General features: G+C 45.7%; 1 protein-coding gene and 1 pseudogene across 1 annotated transcript in view; one reads left to right on the top strand and one right to left on the bottom strand.

Moving 5' to 3' along the window:
- mindy3 (MINDY lysine 48 deubiquitinase 3) overlaps positions 1 to 23,742 on the bottom strand; it is a 50,925-nt gene that overhangs the window by 8,520 nt on the left and 18,663 nt on the right. Inside the window, exons 11-12 of the mRNA XM_046313554.1 lie at positions 21,250 to 21,322; positions 12,573 to 12,648 (exon numbers count right to left, since the gene is read on the bottom strand). Of these exons, the coding sequence (XP_046169510.1) occupies positions 12,573 to 12,648; positions 21,250 to 21,322 (149 nt within the window). The remainder of the gene's footprint in view (positions 1 to 12,572; positions 12,649 to 21,249; positions 21,323 to 23,742) is intronic.
- LOC124004776 lies at positions 20,126 to 20,476 on the top strand (annotated as a pseudogene).

Here is a 23,742-nt window from a genome sequence, read left to right as displayed (position 1 = left end):
AGGCTAACCTGCTGCCCCATACTGTCAAAAGCACGTAGGCAACATTATTTACTGTATCGATAGCGGAGTAGGCTAGTGTTCAATAACGTAATTTGATGTGCTAGTATTACTTATTTAATGGTTCAATTAAATTATAAACGTGGACGGGTATGCAATTTCATTCAATGATTATGTTATTGTACAAGGTAGATACAGGAGTAGTCTATAGCCTACAATAATTTCAATTGAATGTGCTGTAGTATCATTTATTTAATTGATGAATACAAATTGTAAAATGGAGATGGTAGGCTACTTCACTCAGTGAATACTGAATATATTGCCATCTCCGGGAGTATGTTAATGACGGCTTTTCAGCTGTTAGTCAAGATGTAATGAGCCAGAGCAACCAATCAGCATTACTGCAGCTGTTCTACCCACACTGATCTCCCTCCACAAGCAACCACATCCTCTTTTCCTGCTCAACTAATTTGCTACCACACTAAAAATGACTACATATACCCCTGTGCCCATCTCAGTGTAAGTTGATCCATCCAATGCCTTAGCTGGGTGCATAAAATGTGACAAGGCAAAGCAAAGCACAATTGCCCCAGTGTCGTCCGGGTTAGGGTTTGGCCGGGGTAGGTCGTCATTGTAAATTATCAAATGACTTGTCATGTTTTATTAGTATTTATTTAACAGGAACGTGTCTAACTTGCACCGTTATGCAATTATTAGGAGACTAGATACGCTGCTACTGCTACTACATTGACCCCCCCCCCCCATTTGTTTTGTACACTGCTGCTACTCACTGTTAATCTATGCATAATTTTTCACCACTACCTAAATGTACAAATTACCTCAACTAACAACAAATTACCTCAACTAACCTGTACCCCCGCACACTGACTTGGTACCGGTACCCCCTGTATACAGCCCCGTTATTGTTACTTTTTATCTGGTAAATATTTTCTTAAACTATTCTTGAACTGCACTGTTGGTTAAGGTCTTGGTTAAGGCCTGCTAAAGCCACTTTCTACCACGCTAAATTCCAAGCATCTGCCTCTAACCCTAGGAAGCTCTTTGCCACCTTCTCCTCCCTCCTGAATCCCCCCCCCTCCTCCCTCTCTGCAGATGACTTCGTCAACCATTTTGAAAAGAAGATTGACGACATCCGATCCTCGTTTGCTAAGTCAAACGACACCGCTGGTTCTGCTCACACTGCCCTACCCTGTGCTCTAACCTCTTTCTCCCCTCTCTCTCCAGATGAAATCTGGCGTCTTGTGACGGCCGGCCGCCCAACAACCTGCCCGCTTGACCCTATCCCCTCCTCACTTCTCCAGACCATTTCCGGAGACCTTCTCCCTTACCTCACCTCGCTCATGAACTCATCCCTGACCGCTGGCTACGTCCCTTCCGTCTTCAAGAGAGCGAGAGTTGCACCCCTTCTGAAAAAACCTACACTCGATCCCTCCGATGTCAACAATTACAGACCAGTATCCCTTCTTTCTTTTCTCTCCAAAACTCTTGAACGTGCCGTGCCGTCCTTGGCCAGCTCTCCCGCTATCTCTCTCTGAATGACCTTCTTGATCCAAATCAGTCAGGTTTCAAGACTAGTCATTCAACTGAGACTGCTCTCCTCTGTATCACGGAGGCGCTCCGCACTGCTAAAGCTAACTCTCTCTCCTCTGCTCTCATCCTTCTAGATCTATCGGCTGCCTTCGATACTGTGAACCATCAGATCCTCCTCTCCGCCCTCTCCGAGTTGGGCATCTCCGGCGCGGCCCACGCTTGGATTGCGTCCTACCTGACAGGTCGCTCCTACCAGGTGGCGTGGCGAGAATCTGTCTCCTCACCACGCGCTCTCACCACTGGTGTCCCCCAGGGCTCTGTTCTAGGCCCTCTCCTATTCTCGCTATACACCAAGTCACTTGGCTCTGTCATAACCTCACATGGTCTCTCCTATCATTGCTATGCAGACGACACACAACTAATCTTCTCCTTTCCCCCTTCTGATGACCAGGTGGCGAATCGCATCTCTGCATGTCTGGCAGACATATCAGTGTGGATGACGGATCACCACCTCAAGCTGAACCTCGGCAAGACGGAGCTGCTCTTCCTCCCGGGGAAGGACTGCCCGTTCCATGATCTCGCCATCACGGTTGACAACTCCATTGTGTCCTCCTCCCAGAGCGCTAAGAACCTTGGCGTGATCCTGGACAACACCCTGTCGTTCTCAACCAACATCAAGGCGGTGGCCCGTTCCTGTAGGTTCATGCTCTACAACATCCGCAGACTACGACCCTGCCTCACACAGGAAGCGGCGCAGGTCCTAATCCAGGCACTTGTCATCTCCCGTCTGGATTACTGCAACTCGCTGTTGGCTGGGCTCCCTGCCTGTGCCATTAAACCCCTTCAACTCATCCAGAACGCCGCAGCCCGTCTGGTGTTCAACCTTCCCAAGTTCTCTCACGTCACCCCGCTCCTCCGTTCTCTCCACTGGCTTCCAGTTGAAGCTCGCATCCGCTACAAGACCATGGTGCTTGCCTACGGAGCTGTGAGGGGAACGGCACCTCAGTACCTCCAGGCTCTGATCAGGCCCTACACCCAAACAAGGGCACTGCGTTCATCCACCTCTGGCCTGCTCGCCTCCCTACCACTGAGGAAGTACAGCTCCCGCTCAGCCCAGTCAAAACTGTTCGCTGCTCTGGCCCCCCAATGGTGGAACAAACTCCCTCACGACGCCAGGACAGCGGAGTCAATCACCACCTTCCGGAGACACCTGAAACCCCACCTCTTTAAGGAATACCTAGGATAGGATAAGTAATCCCTCTCACCCCCTCCCCCTTTAAGATTTAGATGCACTATTGTAAAGTGACTGTTCCACTGGATGTCATAAGGTGAATGCACCAATTTGTAAGTCGCTCTGGATAAGAGCGTCTGCTAAATGACTTAAATGTAATGTAAATGTAAGTAAGCATATCACGGTACGGTCGACACTTGTTGTATTTGGCGCACGTGACTAAGTTTGATTTGATATAGCTAATCCTGGCTACCAATGTCCTAGTATTAATTTAATGAGGCAAGCAGATCAGAGATGCCATGTGTATGTGACACACATATGTATGGGCATATCTTTATGTTTTATTTAGCTTATTTTGCCTCCCAGGTATTTGCATTTAATGCATGAATACAGTTGAAGTCGGAAGTTTACATACACTTTGACCAAAAACATTTAAACTTCGTTTTTCACAATTCCTGACATTTAAACCAAGTAAACATTCCCAGTCTTTAGGTCAGTTAGGATCACCACTTTATTTTAAGAATGTGAAATGTCAGAATAGTAGATAATAATAGCATTCTGCTTGATTTCAGCTTCTACTCCTTTCATCACATTCCCAGTGGGTCAGAAGTTTACATACACTCAATTAGTATTTGGTAGCATTGCCTTTAAATTGTTTAACTTGGGTCAAATGTTTCAGGTAGCCTTCCACAAGCTTCCCACAATAAATTGGGTGAATTTTGGCCCATTCCTCCTGACAGAGCTGGTGTAACAGAGTCAGGTTTGTAGGCCTCCTTGCTCGCACATCCTTTTTCAGTTCTGCCCACAAATTCACTATAGGTTTGAGGTCAGGGCTAGGTGATGGCCACTCCAATACCTTGACTTCGTTGTCCCCTGGGGTGGCAGGGTAGCCTAGTGGTTAGAGCGTTGGACTAGTAACTGGAAGGTTGCAAGTTCAAACCCCCCGAGCTGACAAGGTACAAATCTGTCATTCTGCCCCTGAACAGGCAGTTAACCCATTGTTCCTAGGCCATTTTTGAAAATAAGAATTTGTTCTTAACTGACTTGCCTAGTTAAATAAAGGTAAAACATAAGCCATTTTGCCTCAACTTTGGAAGTATGCTTGGTGTCATTGTCCATTTGGAAGACCCATTTGCGACCAAGCTTGTCTTGAGATGTTGCTTCAATATATCCACATAATTTCCTTTCCTCATGATGCCATCTATTTTGTGAAGTGCACCGGTCCCTCCTGCAGAAAAGCACTCCACAACATGATGCTCCACCCCTGTGCTTCACGGTTGGGATGGTGTCTTCAGCTTGCAAGACTCCCCTTTTCCCTCCAAACATAATGATTGTCATTATGGCCAAACAGTTCCATTTTTGTTTCATCAGACCAGAGGACATTTCTCCAAAAAGTATGATCTTTGTCCCCATATGCAGTTGCAAACCATAGTCTGGCTTTTTTATGGCGGTTTTGGAGCAGTGGCTTCTTCCTTGCTGAGCGGCCTTTTAGGTTATGTCAATATAGGACTCGTTTTACTGTGGATATAGATACTTTTGTACCCGTTTCCTCCAGCATCTTCACAGGGTATTTGTGGTTGTTCTGGGATTGATTTGCACTTTTCGCACCAAAGTACATTCATCTCTAGGAGACAGGATATTGACCTCATCCCGTCAGTAGAGGATGCCTGGTTATTCTTTAAAAGTGCTTTCCTCACCATCTTATATAAGCCTGCCCCGTTCAAAAATGTTTGAACCAGGAACAGATATAGCCTTGATTCTCTCCAGACCTGACTGCCCTTGACCAGCACTAAAACATCCTGTGGCGTACTGCATTAGCATCGAATAGATCCCGCGATATGCAACTTTTCAGGGAAGTTAGGAACCAATATACACAGGAAAGCAAAGGCTAAGGCTTCCACCTGGCTACCCCTACCCCGATCAACAGCCCTGCACCCCCTACATCCACTTGCCCAAGCCTCCCCCATTTCTCCTTCACCCAAATCCAGATAGCTGATTTTCTGAAAGAGCTGCAAAATCTGGACCCCTACAAATCAGCTGGGCTAGACAATCTGGACCCTCACTTTCTAAAATGACCTGCCGAAATTGTTGCAACCCCTATTACTAGCCTGTTCAACCTCTCATATCATCTGAGATCCCCAAAGATTAGAAAGCTGCCGTGGTCATCCCCCTCTTCAAAAGGGGGAGACACTCTAGACCCAAACTGCTACAAATCTACATCTATCCTACCCTGCCGTTCTAAGGTCTTCGAAAGCCAAGTTAAACAGATCACTGACCATTTCGAATTCCACAGGTACCTTCTCCGCTATGTAATCTGGTTTCTGAGCTGGTCATGGGGGCACCACAGCCACGCTCAAGGTCAAAAACTATATCATAACCGCCATCGATAAGAAACAATACTGTGCGGCTGTACTCGTAGACCTGGCCAAGACTTTTGACTCTGTCAATCACCACATTCTTATCGGCAAACTCAACAGCCTTAGTTTCTCAAATGTCTGCTTCGCCTGGTTCACCAACTACTTCTCAGATAGAGTTCAGTGTGTCAAATCGGAGGGCCTGTTGTCCGGACCTCTGGCAGTCTATGTGGGTGCCACAGGGTTCAATTCACAGGCCGACTCCCTTCTCTGTATACATCAATTGTCACTTTTGCTGCTGGTGATTCTCTGATCCACCTCTACGCAGACGACAATATTCTGTATACTTCTGGCTCTTCTTTGGACACTGTGTTAACTAACCTCCAGACGAGCTTCAATGCCATACAACGCTCCTTCCGTGGCCTCCAACTGCTCTTAAATGCAAGTAAAACTAAATGCATGCTCTCCAACCGATCGCTGCCAGCACCTGTCCAGCATCACTACTCTGGACGGTTCTGACTAAGAATATGTGGACAACTACAAATACCTAGATGTCTGGTTAGACTGTACACTCTCCTTCCAGACTCACATTAGGCATCTTCAATCCAAAATTAAATGTAGAATCGGCTTCCTATTTCGCAACAAAGCATCCTTCACTCATGCTGCCAAACATACCCTCGTAAAACTGACTATCCTACCGATCATCGACTTTGGCGATGTCATTTACAAAATAGCCTCCAACACTACTCAGCAAATAGACTACATCCTATCACAGTGCCATCCGTTTTATCACCAAAGCCCCATATACTACCCACCACTGCGACCTGTACGCTCTCGTTGGCTGGCCCTCGCATCATATTCATCGCCAAACCCACCGGCTCTAGGTCATCATAAGTCTTTGCAAGGTAAAGCCCCGCCTTCTCTCCGCTCACTGGTCACCATAGCAGCACCCGCCCAATGGAAGGCGCTCCAGCAGGTATATTTCACTGGTCACCCCCAAAGCCAGTTCCTCCTTTGGCTGCCTTTCGTTCCAGTTCTCTGCTGCCAATGACTGGAGCGAAATGCAAAAATCACTGAAGCCTCATAGCTCCCTCACTAACTTTAAGCACCAGCTGTCAGAGCAGCTCACAGACCACTGCACATAGCCCAATGGTAAATAGCCCACCCAGCTACCTCATCCCTATACTGTTATTTACTTTGCTCCTTTGCACCCCAGTATCTCTACTTGCACATTCAACTTCTGCACATCTATCACTCGTGTTTAAGTGCTATATTGTAATTATTTCGCCACTATGGCCTATTTATTGCCTTACCTCTCTTATCCTACCGCATTTGCACAGACCTTTTCTATTGTATTATTGACTGTATGTTTGTTTATTCCACATGTAACTCTGTTATTTGTGTCACACTGCTTTTCTTTATCTTAGCCAGGTCGCAGTTGTAAATAAGAACTTGTTCTCAACTAGCCTACCTGGTTAAATAAAGGTGAAATAAAAAAATACATGCATTGTCTGTGTGTGGGGGGGCGCATTGAAATTATGTTTACTCTGATGCCTGTTTATTCATAAAAAGCAGAAGATGGTAAATAGCATTAATCACAATGGTTAGCCTATGCAAATTAATAGGCATACATTTAGCCTAATTGGTAATAAATATGACATGGGGGAAAGTCAGGATCCTAGTCAGGGTTTTGTTTGTCAATTCCAGATTAAATATAGGTCTACACGTGTATCAAATATGTAAGCAATTGTGTGCTAAATCAATGACAAACAGCTTAAATGTTCAGGATTCATTATGATCTGTGATCAAAACAGGCTGGGATTCTCCTGAATAATGTTTGTATCTATTAAGGTGTTTGGTCGATGAATAGACCCATACCGATTCTAATGTTTTGGTATGTTGCATAGCTCTACATTATGAAGCATTTAATAAACCAACCACATTTTCCTGTGATGTTTAGGCTGCGCAAGACTTTCGATAGGTTAGTAGACTGGAAATAATTGTGGAGTTTATCATCGTTACAGCCTAGATCACTTTATAAAATCTGGACTGTTGCTTTTCCTACGACTAAGCAAACAAGTGGTAACATATGCTTTTTGCACGTCTCTATAACAAGGCCGAAATCCTCACATATCCCATCAATTCAAACCCTGCTTTTAACCAGAAGACATCCCCACAGAAATGTATAGACGAAGGATTGCATGGTGACAGTGATTTTCAGGTCAGAGAAAAGACGCCAGTGTCATGTCTTTACTATCATTAACTGAAGACTTAATTTAGCATTTGGTGATTAACTAATGTAAATAACTAGGAAGTCGGGGCACCAAGGAAAATATTCAGATTAAAGTTATAATTTTCCTAATATAACTTTTCAGATATTTTATTTCTGATCAATTAGTCTTCCGATTAATTACTTATTCTTTATTTTACCTCACGTTAGTCTCACTCCAAGCGTCGTAAATTGTTGGTTATCTGCACGAACCCAGTCTTCACTCTGAGTCATCCATACATCAATTGTCTTAAATAATTTTTTTATTAACTAACTAAACAATCACAGAAGTGCACAAACAAACAAAGTAAATATGGTTACAAGAAATGATAGGGCAATGTTCCCTAGTGGGCTAAACCGGCATAGCGGCTTGTTGTACAAAAGGGAAGTGGGGGTAGACTGAGATAAGACAACACACAGTTGATAATTATAACAATTGAAATGCTAATCCTTTGCACATGAACGCTCACTCATTCAGGAACAATTGAAATCATATATATATATATATATATATATATTACTCTCAGTGTGTCGTCGGGGTCTCTGTTGAAAAGTTTGTTTCTGTTGGAGAGTCTGTCCGCCCTCTCTGACGTGGTTAGAATGGATAGTTCAGAGTGACATTCATTAATATCGTTATGGATTGATGTTTCGGCGGTTGTCGGTTTTCGCGTTCAATGATACCGAATTCCTAGCTGCAGACTAGTAATTCATATCAAAGACTTGTTCTTATTCTGTTGGTATCGATAGTCTAAGAGTTTAACCACGTGGTATGGTTAAAAGATTCAGCCATCGACTCAAATCTTGGCCCTCTCGTTATCAAGGTAAGCTGGTCTGCAACCTTTGTCCTCTCGTAATTGAGGGAAACATGGCCTGTTGAGAAATTCTCAAAGTGTTTTTTTTATTTGGAATTGCGTAAAAGGGCCTGTCCCAGGATGCCCGACCCTAATTGGGCTCATGGGCAGTCCTCTGATTTAGTTAAACTCAAAAGGGAATTGGAGTTTCCTTCATTAAACAGTCCAAAAATCACTTTACAGAATTTTACAAACAGTATCATCCTCATTCATCTTATACAACAAATAGATGTAAACATATCTGAGGCTATTATATAAACAGCGTTATGGTAATGTGGCCGTATTGTCTCCCATAAGTTTCACAAAATTGTACCAAACGGACCAGTTCGTAGCTGAATTCTTCACCGATCTTTTATATCTTCTCCAGAAAATAAATGTTGTTCGGACCTCAAGTTCTGTGAGGTGGAAGAAATTCCTTTGTTCTCTATGAAAATTCCCTCTCTCTATACTGTGTCCATGAGGAAATAATCTCCTTCAGGAATTTACAACCTCTCTCTGATCACAGCAGCCTGGGTGTAGAAGACAGGGAGAAGGGGATGGGGCTTGCTGTACCCAAAGAGGGCAACGTCATGACACCAGAGATTCCGAGTTGGATGACTGTTAAAAACAAAAGAAAAATCCCAGTCTGAGCTCGTCACCCGCCCCCCAATAAAAAATTAGAACAGGACATGGTAGACATAGTTTTAGTTACTTAGCTCTGTGGTTCTGAAATTCTGTCAAACATTTTAAAACGTGATGATCTAGTTTCGTTGGTGGAGTTTATACACTTGATCGATGTATATATATCATAGAAGAGTGTAATTGTTTTTAGGCCAGCTGTTTTTAGCCAAAACATTTGTGTTTTTAATGTACAATGTTTTTGTTGTACTGTATGTGTGTTTATAGTTTTGTTTAATGTTGTGTTAGTGTATGTAAGTAAGTTGTTTTGTCTGAATCATTGTTCCCTCTGCTGCTATTGGCCAGGTCTCTCTTGGAAAAGAGATGTTATCTCAATGAGGAAAAAAAACCTGTATAAATAAAAAAGGTAAAAAAAGTTTTTATTTTTCACCTTTATTTAACCAGGCAAGTCAGTTAAGAACGAATTCTTATTTTCAATGAGGGCCTAGGAACAGTGCATGAACTGCCTTGTTCAGGGGCAGAACAACAGATTTTTACCTTGTCAGCTCACGGATTCGATCTTGCAACCTTCCGGATACTAGTCCAAAGTTCTAACCACTAGGCTGCCCGTTAGGTACTTACTGGACCCTGGCAATCTGTGCGAAATCTTAACTAGCTTACAAACGAACCACTATCTGTTAACTAATGTTTTCCCTCTACAGTATGTGGTTAATTTTCAGAATGTTAGAATTAGATGAAAATTAGGCATTGCTTGATCAACAAGTGGATTCAGGGATCAAGTGTAGCTGGAGCTGGCTTAAGCTGGATGCCACTATAGAGGTGAAAGGAACACCACACACTTTCCCTCTTTTGCTGGCACATTGTAGAACAGATGTCCACAGACAGAAAGCATACAACGTAATGATGTGCTCTGTTGCCCAAAAATAAGATGCTTTTGTCCCAAGTGCAATATTTGTGTGTGGTCACAAGCATTCTATTATAAAGGCTGTCATGGCTAACTGCAACATCAGTGTATTGTTTGTTTCTCAAGACTTGAGTGTAATTTGCAGTAAAGTCTAGGCAACAAAACATTGAATTGCTTAATTTACATTTTTTAGCTGCGAGTTAATATGAAACTAACTATTTTTTATTTTACACACAGAGACTGATCATGTAGATCATATTCTTTGTTTATTTAATTAGTTAAAACCTGCATTTCCCCCTAGCAAGGATTTTATTTAGCATGTTTCAGCGGTTTGCATCCCTGGGGTTGAGGATGAGGTGTGAAGCGCTGGGCATTTTGTTATGACCTGCATTATATGAATTAGGTTCACAGAATTATACCTAGGAGAGGAGCGGCTTCTACAGAGGAACTTCAAATGTCCTGTCAGCTAGCTAGCTAACAAGCTTGTGCTAGCTAATTTAGCTAAAAAGCTTGTGTGTGCAGAGCAGCACCAGAATTTAAAAACACGTCTTACAATTTTTTTATGTTAATAAATCCAACATGAAACAGGATAACTAGGTCTATAGTATCCGTAACCAACGTTGAACAAGTTTATTCATTATTCTCTAGCTAATTAAAAAAACTCCCCATCTTCTGAATCAAGCGACAATGTAACATCAGTAGGCTAGAGAGGGAGGGGCAGGTAACCTTAACAAGCACAGGCACATATTTTCAGCTTCCAGGCAGATACTGGAGGGCTTTGCATGAACGTTTTCTTGCGGGACTAGATTAACCGGTTCTCATGCTTTTAAAATAACGGTTCTGTTCTCCTGCCAAATGTATGACCATATTAGAGAGGCATATTCCCCTCAGAATACACAGGCCCACAAAGAAATTGAAAACAATTCAATTTTGGTAACTCCCATATCTATTATGTGAAATACCAGTGTGCCATCACAGCAGCAATATTTGTGACCGGTTGCCACACTAAAAGGGCAACCAGTGAAGGACAAAAATCCATTGTAAATACAAAAGTACATGACCAAAAGTATGTGGGCACCTGCTCGTCAAACATGTCATTTCAAAATCATGGGCATTAATATGGAGTTGGCCCCCCCCCTATTTGCTGCTATAACAGCCGCGACTCTTCTGGGGAAGGCTTTCCACGAAATGTTGGAACATTGCTGCGGGGACTTGCTCCCATTCAGCCACAAGAACATTAGTGAGGTTGGGCACTGGTGTTGGGCGATTAGGCCTGGCTCGCAGTCGGTTTTCCAATTCATCCCAAAGGTGTTCAATGTGGTTGAAGTCAGGGCTCTGTGCAGGCCAGTCAAGTTCGTCCACACCGATCTCGACAAACCCTCTGTATCGACCTGTCTTTGTGCATGGGGGCACTTTCATGCTGAAACAGGAAAGGGCCTTCCCCAAACTGTTGCCACAATGTTGGAAACACAGAATCATCTAGAATGTCATTGTATGCTGTAGTATTAAGATTTCCGTTCACTAAGGGGCCAAGCCCGAACCATGAAAATCAACCCCAGACCTTTATTCCTTGGAGCAGGTAGCGTTCTCCTAGCATCCGCAAACCCAGATTCGTTCTTTGGACTGCCAGATGGTGAAGTGTGATAAATCACTCCAGAAAATGCATTTCCACTGCTCCAGAGTCCAATGGCAGTGAGCTTTACACCACTCTAGCCGATGCTTGGCATTGCGCATGGTGATTTTACGCTTGTATGCGGCTGCTCGGCCATGAAAACCCAACAGTTCTTGTGCCGACGTTGCTTCCAGAGGCAGTTTGGAACTCTGTAGTGAGTGTTGCAACCGAGGACAGATGATTTTTACACGCTATACGCTTCAGCACTCGGCGGGCCCGTTCTGTGAACTTGTGTGGCCTACCACTTCACGTCTGAGCCGTTGTTGTTCCTAGTCATTTCTACTTTACAATAACAGCCCTTACAGTGGACCAGGGCAGCTCCAGCAGGGTAGAAATTTGACAAACTGACTTGTTGGAAAGGTGGCATCCTATGACGGTGCCACATTAAGTCATTGAGGTCATCAGTAAGGCCATTCTACTGCCAATGTTAATTTCACTTTTGTCTATTATCTATTCCACTTGCTTTGGCAATGTAAACATGTTTCCCATGCCAATAAAGCCCTTTGAATCAAACTATTCCCCACTGTAAACCCTCAATTACTCCTGATGTTTAGTGTTTGTTTATGTGGTGAACCTGTGACACACATATCCTGATCAGTCGCACATTTTAAACAAACAAACACACACACATTTACATACACACACACTTATCCAGCTAGTTAGAAACATGGTTATAGATGAAACCCTGAAGGCAACATAGCTGTCGAAACGTTTGTTAAATGTATTGCATCAGAGGCACAGAGTGTGCGGCTTGTCTTTTCTAAGAAATATGGTTATATTCAGCTAACTTTTCTGCCATTGTAACTTGAACTGGTCTGTCTTGTCCCCACAGTGTGAAAGCTGTCCAGGTTGGTGTGGTCAGGTCAGCTGATGACTGATCTAGGCTGACCTTAAGGCGGGGATAACCCGAACCTGGTTTGAAGCAGCACATTAAAGCATTTCCTCTCAGTGTTCCTGCTAGCAGTTTAATGCCCCCACCCCCCGACATCATTCCCTGCCCTCTTTCTCGCTTCCTCTGGATGTTTAGTGTTCTCGCTCTCTGGTTCTGTCGGTGTTTTCTCTGCTCTTTACCCAACAGCAGTGAAACATTAGCTGAGGCGGCTGGACAAGAGCACACAAGCTTACTAGTATTCAGGTTCTGAGACGAGGTCTAGTGCCTTCATCACCTCCTCCAACAGACAGTCTGGAATGAAGCCGTTATCTAGAGGGAGAGAAAAAGACAATATTGTTCAGAGAATTTTAGTCCAGACACACTAAGGAGACAGGCCTTAGACTCATATGCAATTCTGTGTCTGTTTTCTGAGAGTCATTATCAAAGAGTGAAGAGGGTGCTCCATTATCAGCAAGTTCCAGTGGCACTGAAACAGGACAGGCCTTCACGCAGACTGAACACACAGTTTACATTGTGCTAACAGAGGTACCTCATCACACACAAACACATATGTACACATGCAAGAACACACATGCAAAAGCACGAACGCCGGCCTTGTCCTCTTCTCTGTCTAACCTACATTCCTCAGCTATGACTTCTCTACCTGAGAGAACGAGCTTTAAAACACTACCACGTGTGTACGCGCATGTCCTACCCGTCTACTTAAAATACTAACATATGATTGTGTGTGCGCGCCACAAGTACAGTATGTGTGTTGTACACACATACTGGGTAGGACTACAGCTGAATCATAGCTTTACCCTAAGTTTCAAATTCTGTGTGTGAAACACTAACGAAGTGTTGTGTTATTGCATGAATGGGAGACCTGTATGTGTGTGTGTTATTGCGTGCATGGGAGACCTGTGTGTGTGTGTGTGTGTGTGTGTGTGTGTGTGTGTGTGTGTGTGTGTGTGTGTGTGTGTGTGTGTGTGTTATTGCGTGCATGGGAGACCTGTGTGTGTGTGTGTGTGTGTGTATGCATGGGAGACCTGTGTGTGTGTGTGTGTGTGTGTATGCATGGGAGACCTGTGTGTGTGTGTGTGTGTGTGTGTGTGTGCATGGGTGTGTGTGTGTGTGTGTGTGTGTGTGTGTGTGTGTGTGTGTGTGTGTGTGTGTGTGTGTATGCATGGGAGACCTGTGTGTGTGTGTGTGTGTGTGTGTGTGTGTGTGTTATTGCGCGCATGGGAGACCTGTGTGTGTTATTGCGTGCATGGGAGACCTGTGTGTAAATTATTGCGTGCATATGGGATGTGTGTACACTCTGGCGCCTCTCTTCTATAACACAGTGAACTGGGCCGACTGTAGATGTGACACTGGCAGATTTATAGGGCTTTGACACTGCTCTCAGCTCTGCTGGTTCTAGTGTGTGTATAAACATCCATATGGCGTAAATGAAAAATCTCACGAAACAGCAGAAACACATCTCAGTGTAGACAGACCTATCAATTTCTCTGTATCTCACTCTCTGGTCTGAACGGGTCAGTGTGTTTACTACATATTTGGTGTGGAGGCAACCAGAACAGACTACTCTCAGCTGGTGGCGCTCACTTTGTTAGAAACTTCAACACAAACAGGCGCACACAACCCCTCAGCCACGTCAAGAGGCATATTGTTCTTATAAACACGAAACGGAGGAATGTTGTTTACGCAGTCAGAAATTATTCCTGCTGGAACACACACACACACATATCAAAGACAGCGACAAACACAAATGTATCTGTGCAGGTTTGGTCCATGGGGGGTGTGTGTGTGTGTGTGTGTGTGTGTATGACTACGGTGACCTTCAGCTGAACACACTCACACTCCAGCAACATGCATCATGCTCCCATTGTATAGTGTGACAATCACACATACCATGGGTAACTCAATCTCTCCATATATATTTTTGTGTGTGTATATATAATGAATGTGGACACCCCTTTAAAATTGTGGATTTGGCTACTTCAGCCACACACCAGTCACTAATATGTGTATAAAATCAAGCACAAAGCCATGCAATCTCCATAAACAAACATTAGCAATAGAATGGCCTTACTGAAGAGCTCAGTGACTTTCAAAGTGGCACTGTCATAGGATGCTACCAAGTTAGTTTGTCAAATTTCTGCCCTGCTAGAGCTGCCCGGGTCAACTGTAAGTGCAGTTATTGTGAAGAGGAAAAGTCTAGGAGCAACAACAGCTCAGCTGCAAAGTGTCAGGCCACACAAGCTCCAAAACGGGACCACAGAGTGCTGTAGCGCATAAAAATAGTCTGTCCTCGGCTGCAACACTCACTACCGAGTTCCAAACGTCCTCTGGAAGCAATGTCGGCAAAATAACTGTTCGTCGGGAGCTTCATGAAATGGGTTTCTATGGCCGAGCAGCAGCATACAAGCCTAAGATCACCATGCGCGATGCCAAGCATTGGCTGGAGTGGTCCAATGGAGGCGAGCTTTGCACTCTGGAGCAGTGGAAATGGGTTTTCTGGAGTGATGAATCACGCGTCACCATCTGTCGGTTCGACAGATTAATCTGGATTTGGCGGATGCCATGAGATCGCTACCTGCCCTAATGCATAGTGCCAACTGTACAGTTTGGTGGAGGAGAAATAATGGTCTGGGGCTGCTTTTCATGCTTCGGGCTTGGCCCCTTAGTTCCAGTGTACAGAAATCTTAATGCTACAGCATACAATTATATTCCAACAGTTTGGGGACGGCCCTTTCCTCTTTCAACGTACCCGTGCACAAAGCAATGTCCATACAGAAATGGTTTGTCGAGAACTTGATTGGCCTGACTGAAGATATCCCTCTCGCGCTGTGGGGACTGTGCTTTGGGAAAGTGGGTGGGGTCATATCCTGCCTGGATGGCCCTGTCTGGGGGTATCGTTGGAAGGGGCCACAGAATCTCTGACCCATCCCGTCTCAGCCTCCAGTATTTATGCTGCAATAGTGTGTGTCGGGGGGCTATGGACAGTTTGTTATATCTGGAGTATTTCTCCTGTCCTGTATGAATTTACGTATGCTCCCTCTAAAAAAAAAAGAATCTCTCTCTCTACCTCAAACTCTCTGGGACCTTGCCTCAGGACTACCTAGCCTGATGACTCCTGGCTATCCCCAGTCCACATGGTCTTGCTGCTGCTCCAGTTTCAACTGTTCTGCTTGCGGCTATGGAACCCTGACCTGTTCACCAGATGTGCTTCCCTGTACCGGAACTGCTTCCTTGTACCGGAACTGCTATTTTCAACTCTCTACCACACCTGCTGCCTCGACCTCAATGATCAGCTATGAAAAGCCAACTTACATTTACTCCTGAGGTGCGGATCTGTTGCACCCTCTACAACCACTGTGATGATGATGATGATGGATGATGATTATTATAATTATCACGATTCCCTGCTGGTCATCTATGAGCGTTTGAACATCTTGGTCATGTTCTGGTATAATCTCCTACCCGGCACGGCCAGAAGAGTGGCCACCTCTCAGAGCCTGGTTCTGCTATAGGTTTCTTCCTAGGTTCCTGGCTTTCTAGGGAGTTTTTCCCTAGCCACTGTGCTTCTACATTGCTTCCCGTTTGGGGTTTTAGGCTGGGTTTCTGTATAGCACTTTGTGACATCGACTGAACTAAATTTGATTGATTGCAAGAGCCCTGACCTCAACCCCATCAAACACCTCTGGGATATATTGTAATGCCGACTGCAAGCTAGGCCTAATCGCACATCAGTGCCCTTCCTCACTAATGCTTGTGGCTAAATGTAAGCAAGATCCCACAGAAATGTTCCAACATCTAGTGGAACACCTTCCCAGAAGAGTGGAGGCTGTTATAGCAGCAAAGAGGGAACCAACTTCATTAATGCCCATGATTTTGGAATGAGACATTCGAAGAGCAGGTGTCCACATACACTATATTATCAAAAGTACCCCCCCCCCCCCCATCGTTCATTCAGCTCACCTTCTTTCCACGACCAAAAGCAGAGTAGTTATTAGAAAGCAGCGGGGCCTCAGAATCTGACATCCTCAGTGACTCAGTAGAGGCTCAGTAGAGGCTCAGAGTGTGAAGTAGAACTCTCCTATGTCCCTCCTTTCTTGTGATACAAGTCAGTATTCGACATCCATCCATGTCCATCTATTACCTTCAAGTAGGTTTCGGTTTTGCTAGGGTGTTGTGGACGGGGATGGCAGATAGTTGTAAGTATCTGCTTCGGATTCCAAAGGTTGCATGTTCGAATCCAGCAAGTTTGAATCTGCTTCGGAGTTAATGCCTGAACTTTATAAACACATTTACATTTACATTTAAGTCATTTAGCAGACGCTCTTATCCAGAGCGACTTACAAATTGGTGCATTCACCTTATGACATCCAGTGGAACAGTCACTTTACAATAGTGCATCTAAATCTTAAAGGGGCGGGGGGGGGGGGGGATACTTATCCTATCCTAGGTATTCCTTAAAGAGGTGGGGTTTCAGGTGTCTCCGGAAGGTGGTGATTGACATCCGCTGTCCTGGCGTCGTGAGGGAGTTTGTTCCACCATTGGGGGGGCCAGAGCAGCGAACAGCTTTGACTGGGCTGAGCGGGAGCTATACTTCCTCAGTGGTAGGGAGGCGAGCAGGCCAGAGGTGGATGAACGCAGTGCCCTTGTTTGGGTGTAGGGCCTGATCAGAGCCTGGAGGTACTGAGGTGCCATTCCCCTCACAGCTCCGTAGGCAAGCACCATGGTCTTGTAGCGGATGCGAGCTTCAACTGGAAGCCAGTGGAGAGAACGGAGGAGCGGGGTGACGTGAGAGAACTTGGGAAGGTTGAACACCAGACGGGCTGCGGCGTTCTGGATGAGTTTAAGGGGTTTAATGGCACAGGCAGGGAGCCCAGCCAACAGCGAGTTGCAGTAATCCAGACGGGAGATGACAAGTGCCTGGATTAGGACCTGCGCCGCTTCCTGTGTGAGGTAGGGTCGTACTCTGCGGATGTTGTAGAGCATGAACCTACAGGAACGGGCCACCGCCTTGATGTTGGTTGAGAACGACAGGGTGTTGTCCAGAATCACACCAAGGTTCTTAGCGCTCTGGGAGGAGGACACAATGGAGTTGTCAACCGTGATGGCGAGATCATGGAACGGGCAGTCCTTCCCCGGGAGGAAGAGCAGCTCCGTCTTGCCGAGGTTCAGCTTGAGGTGGTGATCCGTCATCCACACTGATATGTCTGCCAGACATGCAGAGATGCGATTCGCCACCTGGTCATCAGAAGGGGGAAAGGAGAAGATTAGTTGTGTGTCGTCTGCATAGCAATGATAGGAGAGACCATGTGAGGTTATGACAGAGCCAAGTGACTTGGTGTATAGCGAGAATAGGAGAGGGCCTAGCACAGAGCCCTGGGGGACACCAGTGGTGAGAGCGCGTGGTGAGGAGACAGATTCTCGCCACGCCACCTGGTAGGAGCGACCTGTCAGGAAGGACGCAATCCAAGCATGGGCCGCGCCAGAGATGCCCAACTCGGAGAGGGTGGAGAGGAGGATCTGATGGTTCACAGTATCCAAGGCAGCCGATAGATCTAGGAGGATGAGAGCAGAGGAGAGAGAGTTAGCTTTAGCATTGCGGAGCGCCTCCGTGATACAGAGGAGAGCAGTCTCAGTTGAGTGACTAGTCTTGAAACCTGACTGATTTGGATCAAGAAGGTCATTCTGAGAGAGATAGCGGGAGAGCTGACCAAGGACGGCACGTTCAAGAGTTTTGGAGAGAAAAGAAAGGGATACTGGTCTGTAGTTGTTGACATCGGAGGGATCGAGTGTAAGTTTTTTCAGAAGGGGTGCAACTCTCGCTCTCTTGAAGACGGAAGGGACGTAGCCAGCGGTCAGTGATGAGTTGATGAGCGAGGTGAGGTAAGGGAGAAGGTCTCCGGAAATGGTCTGGAGAAGAGAGGAGGGGATAGGGTCAAGCGGGCAGGTTGTTGGGCGGCCGGCCGTCACAAGACGTGAGATTTCATCTGGAGAGAGAGGGGAGAAAGAGGTCAGAGCACAGGGTAGGGCAGTGTGAGCAGAACCAGCGGTGTCGTTTGACTTAGCAAACGAGGATCGGATGTCGTCGACCTTCTTTTCAAAATGGTTGACGAAGTCGTCTGCAGAGAGGGAGGAGGGGGAGGATTCAGGAGGGAGGAGAAGGTGGCAAAGAGCTTCCTAGGGTTAGAGGCAGATGCTTGGAATTTAGCGTGGTAGAAAGTGGCTTTAGCAGCAGAGACAGAGGAGGAAAATGTAGAGAGGAGGGAGTAAAAGGATGCCAGGTCCGCAGGGAGGCGAGTTTTCCTCCATTTCTGCTCGGCTGCCCGGAGCCCTGTTCTGTGAGCTCGCAATGAGTCATCGAGCCACGGAGCGGGAGGGGAGGACCGAGCCGGCCTGGAGGATAGGGGACATAGAGAGTCAAAGGATGCAGAGAGGGAGGAGAGGAGGGTTGAGGAGGCAGAATCAGGAGATAGGTTGGAGAAGGTTTGAGCGGAGGGAAGAGATGATAGGATGGAAGAGGAGAGAGTAGCGGGGGAGAGAGAGCGAAGGTTGGGACGGCGCGATACCATCCGAGTAGGGGCAGTGTGGGAGGTGTTGGATGAGAGCGAGAGGGAAAAGGATACAAGGTAGTGGTCGGAGACTTGGAGGGAGTTGCAATGAGGTTAGTGGAAGAACAGCATCTAGTAAAGATGAGGTCGAGCGTATTGCCTGCCTTGTGAGTAGGGGGAAGGTGAGAGGGTGAGGTCAAAAGAGGAGAGGAGTGGAAAGAAGGAGGCAGAGAGGAATGAGTCAAAGGTAGACGTGGGGAGGTTAAAGTCACCCAGAACTGTGAGAGGTGAGCCGTCCTCAGGAAAGGAGCTTATCAAGGCATCAAGCTCATTGATGAACTCTCCGAGGGAACCTGGAGGGCGATAAATGATAAGGATGTTAAGCTTGAAAGGGCTGGTAACTGTGACAGCATGGAATTCAAAGGAGGCGATAGACAGATGGGTAAGGGGAGAAAGAGAGAATGACCACTTGGGAGAGATGAGGATCCCGGTGCCACCACCCCGCTGACCAGAAGCTCTCGGGGTGTGCGAGAACACGTGGGCGGACGAAGAGAGAGCAGTAGGAGTAGCAGTGTTGTCTGTGGTGATCCATGTTTCCGTCAGTGCCAAGAAGTCGAGGGACTGGAGGGAGGCATAGGCTGAGATGAACTCTGCCTTGTTGACCGCAGATCGGCAGTTCCAGAGGCTACCGGAGACCTGGAACTCCACGTGGGTCGTGCGCGCTGGGACCACCAGATTAGGGTGGCCGCGGCCACGCGGTGTGGAGCGTTTGTATGCTCTGTGCAGAGAGGAGAGAACAGGGATAAACAGACACATAGTTGACAGGCTACAGAAGAGGCTACGCTAATGCAAAGGAGATTGGAATGACAAGTGGACTACACGTCTCGAATGTTCAGAAAGTTAAGCTACGTAGCAAGAATCTTATTGACTAAAATGATTAAAATGATACAGTACTGCTGAAGTAGGCTAGCTGGCAGTGGGTGCGTTGTTGACACTACACTAATCAAGTCGTTCCGTTGAGTGTAATAGTTTCTACAGTGCTGCTGTTCGGGGGCTAGCTGGCTAGCTAGCAGTGTTGATTACGTTACGTTGCGTTAAAAGAACGACAATAGCTGGCTGGCTAACCTAGAAAATCGCTCTAGACTACACAATTATCTTTGATACAAAGACGGCTATGTAGCTAGCTACATAGCTAAACACCTCGGAATTGGACTCTCAGACATACTAAAGCAACCAATATGAGCGGAAGAGGCAAGGCCAGGGCGAAGGCAAAGACACGAGCCCGGCACGGGATGAACCAGTTCCCCGTGGGCCGTGTGCACAGGCTGCTGCGCAAAGGCAGCGTGTGGGCACTGGCGCACCAGTCTACCTGGCCACCGTGCTCAAGTACCTAACTGCTGAGATCATGGGGTAGGCCGGCAACACTGCCTGTGACAAGACTCGCATCATTCCTCGTAGCTGACCGTCCGAAATGACGAGGAGCTGAACAAACTGCTCGGCAGTGTGACCATCACTCAGGGTGGTGTGCTGCCCAACATCCAGGCAATGCTGCTCCCAAGAAGACAGAGAAGGCCGTCAAAGCCAAGTAAATACTACTACTGGAAGTTTGAATCCAGCGATAGAAAGTTGCTTTGGAGTTTATGCCTGAAGTTTAAAACGCTTCAAAATTTGACTTAGAATAACTTCTACATTTGATGCTTTAGAAACATGGATGAATGTCTAATTCTGACACGAGAGAGCTGGTTGTCCTTCTCTCTCCCATCACATAAAATATTATTCCTCTTTTTATCACTATCCTTGCCCTTTTCTTTGCCCCCCCCCCCCCCCCCAAAGGAGGAAGAAGAGGATGAGAAGATAGGAGTCAGAGGTTATACAGGCACATGCTCTACCAGGAAGGAGAGAGGAGAAAAGATAACATGTCCAGGATATTGGTGTGTGTGTGAGAGAGAGATACGCTATTAGGCGATATACCATATGTTGGGGCATTTCAAAATACAGATGGTATGATATTCAAAACCGATAAACCAGGGTCTGTGGGGGTGAGTGCTACACCACTGCTTAGAACTATAAGAAACCTAAGATGTGTCAAATTATATCCAGCTCAGGGCTCCAGCTATGCATTTGGTTTGCTAACTTGCTTGCTAAGTGTCAAGATCAAGCGTCTTGGTTACAGCAGACACATTCAATCCCCTCCTGGATCAAGATCCCCGTTGCCTAAATTGTTGTGCATTTCTATTTTAATATTGCCCCTTGTGTGCACTTCCGGTAATACCGTATACCACATTATGGTTCCTGAAACGGTATGAACATCTGGATACTGCCCAACCCTAGAGACTATCAGACTATCGTTGAACAGTATTACCTTCTGGGTCAAAGGTTTGGAAGACTCTCCTGGCCTGTTCAGACGGAGACTCAGGAGCCACCAGACACATCTCCTACAAAGACAAGAGAGGGACATCTGTCAAATATCTCTACATTATATTATAGTCTAAACACAGAATTTAGGCAGGCTTCCAAATCTCCAGAAAATCCAAAGAGAAAGACAAAGCGAGAGAGATGTGTAGACCGAAGAACACAGATATCACATAATAGGTCAAGAATTAAGATTACAACAACGGCTCTAAGGAATGTGCGCGTGTGTAAGCTAGCGTGTGAATGTAAGAGCTTACGTGCGCACGGACTATCATAATCATCAGGCTGTGTTGGGTTATTAGCTGATCTGCAGATAAAACCAGACATTATGTTTTCACTCAAAACACACATCAGCCAATCAGGCACTCACACAGAGAGTTATAGTTGTTTGTTTGCTGACTCAGAGGGTCGTTGCCGGGGGGACTCGGAGGAGAAATAAGGAGAGACAGATTTCACAGAGATAGGACAGTGTATGTGTGTGTGTGTGTGTGTGTGTGTGTGTGTGTGTGTGTGTGTGCTGGGGGGGGGGGTTAGTTCCAATCTTTGGATTCATCAACCCCCTCACACTCCAAATTTGTACTCCCTTACCCAAGTTTCATAGTGAAATATGAGAGTTGACATGCTGGGAACCAAACTGCATAACTCAAACACGCACAGTGGGTAACATAGTATTAATGACACTTGCCGCATCCACTGAACTGGAGTATGTTTACTACAGTGGCGTTTTACACAAACACACTCGGCCCGAACACAAACACACTCAGCCAAGAGCAAATAAACTGAGCTCATCTCCCTGATCCAGCCTTTATTAAAGTAGGAGTTCAGATGAGACAGTATGTTATAGAGCATCACTGACATATTACCGTCCTCAGGGGTCACAGAGGAAGAGAGAGGGACAGAGGAAGAGAGGGGGACAGAGGGAGATCAGGGGAAGAGTTGGGGAGAAAGATCTCAAGAGAAGACTCCCAGCTGGTAGCGAGGAGTGCACACACACTTCTCCCTGTCAGAGCAGCTGGTGTACAGAATGGTTAGATTTGTTAGTTTAAGTATCTCTATAAATCAAGCCGTACATTGTTAATCTCGATAGACAGACATGGAGTCAGACGTGTGTTAAGGGTTAATGAATGGTCAGAGGGTTAATGTCCCTTACAGTTTACATGAGCATAATTTACTGGAGGAGGCTACTAAAGGGAGTGCATGTGTGTGACATACAGTATAACCCAGTTATAGAGATGGAGTTAACTCATATACTCTCCTCTAGCAGTAAGGGTTAAGATTCAGGAAGAGTTATAACTTTAGGTAATAACAGAGCTGGAACCTTGTAGAAACAGGAGATAGTCCCAGTCACATTCAAGTAATATTGAATTCCCTCGAGCATGCCCACAAATTGCAGAAAACAAACAGTCTCTATTTCACCCCCATTGTAAAGAGGCAACTTCATCAATTTTGTTCTACAGAAATAACAGAACATGCTGAAAACTGCTGTGTTGTTCAACGTACATGTAGCCAGGTCCAAAAGAAAAATCAACCTACAGCTCGCAGTGCTCCCATGTAGGAAAATAAAGCCTGCGAGAAGCGCCCTGTGTCTTCAGGGTATCCGGTGTGGGAGAGTGGGAAATATGGGGACACAGTGGCCAAGTAGGCTACACGTAGTTATGTGTGGAAAACATTTCATCACAGGTAAGACAATTAACTTGTTTAGTATAGTCCGTTTGTAACTCCACTCACTACTAGTAGCTGTATAGTCTGTGTTGTTGGTCTTAGCTAGCTTAATGTTCCAGTCGGTAGTTAGCATTCACTCACTCAAGTGGCTGCAAGCATCGTCATGAAAAGGGGCGAGGGAAGCACTACAATATTACCTTTTCTAAGTTGTGAGAATGCTTGGGAGCAGGAAATGTTGAAAAGTAAACTTTAGACATGTACTTTTCTTAAATGTAGTTTTGTAAATCTACTAAAACAAACAAGAAAATTGTTTTTGAAAAATTGAAAGTTTTTGCTGTGAGGCAATGGGGTGATCACCACAGGTTGTTTTCCCCACAAGCGGGCAGGATCGCAACATTTTTCACCTCCATGTATCTGTCATAATCAGATCTTAAGTCTCCTTAGAGACAGTAAACATACTGTCATCTACAGACAAGGCAACGTCTCATTACCTGAATGCCTGCACACACACACACACACACACACACACACACACACACACACACACACACACTCGCAATACACTTTAACAAAACATGTCTATGTACAGGTAACTGCCAAAATAAAGGAAACACCAACATAGATTCTTAATAGGGTGTGGGGCATACACAAGTTAATGCACATTGGCATAGACTCTACAAGTGTCTAACTTCATTGGAGGGATCCGACACCATTCTTCCATGAGACAATCAATCATTTGATGATTTGGTGATGGAAAAAGCTTTCTCAGGCACCGCTCTAG

The sequence above is a fragment of the Oncorhynchus gorbuscha genome, linkage group LG19 (assembly GCF_021184085.1).
Source record: "Oncorhynchus gorbuscha isolate QuinsamMale2020 ecotype Even-year linkage group LG19, OgorEven_v1.0, whole genome shotgun sequence".
Classification (NCBI taxonomy): Eukaryota; Metazoa; Chordata; class Actinopteri; order Salmoniformes; family Salmonidae; genus Oncorhynchus; species Oncorhynchus gorbuscha.
This window is presented reverse-complemented; position numbering and strand designations above follow the sequence as displayed.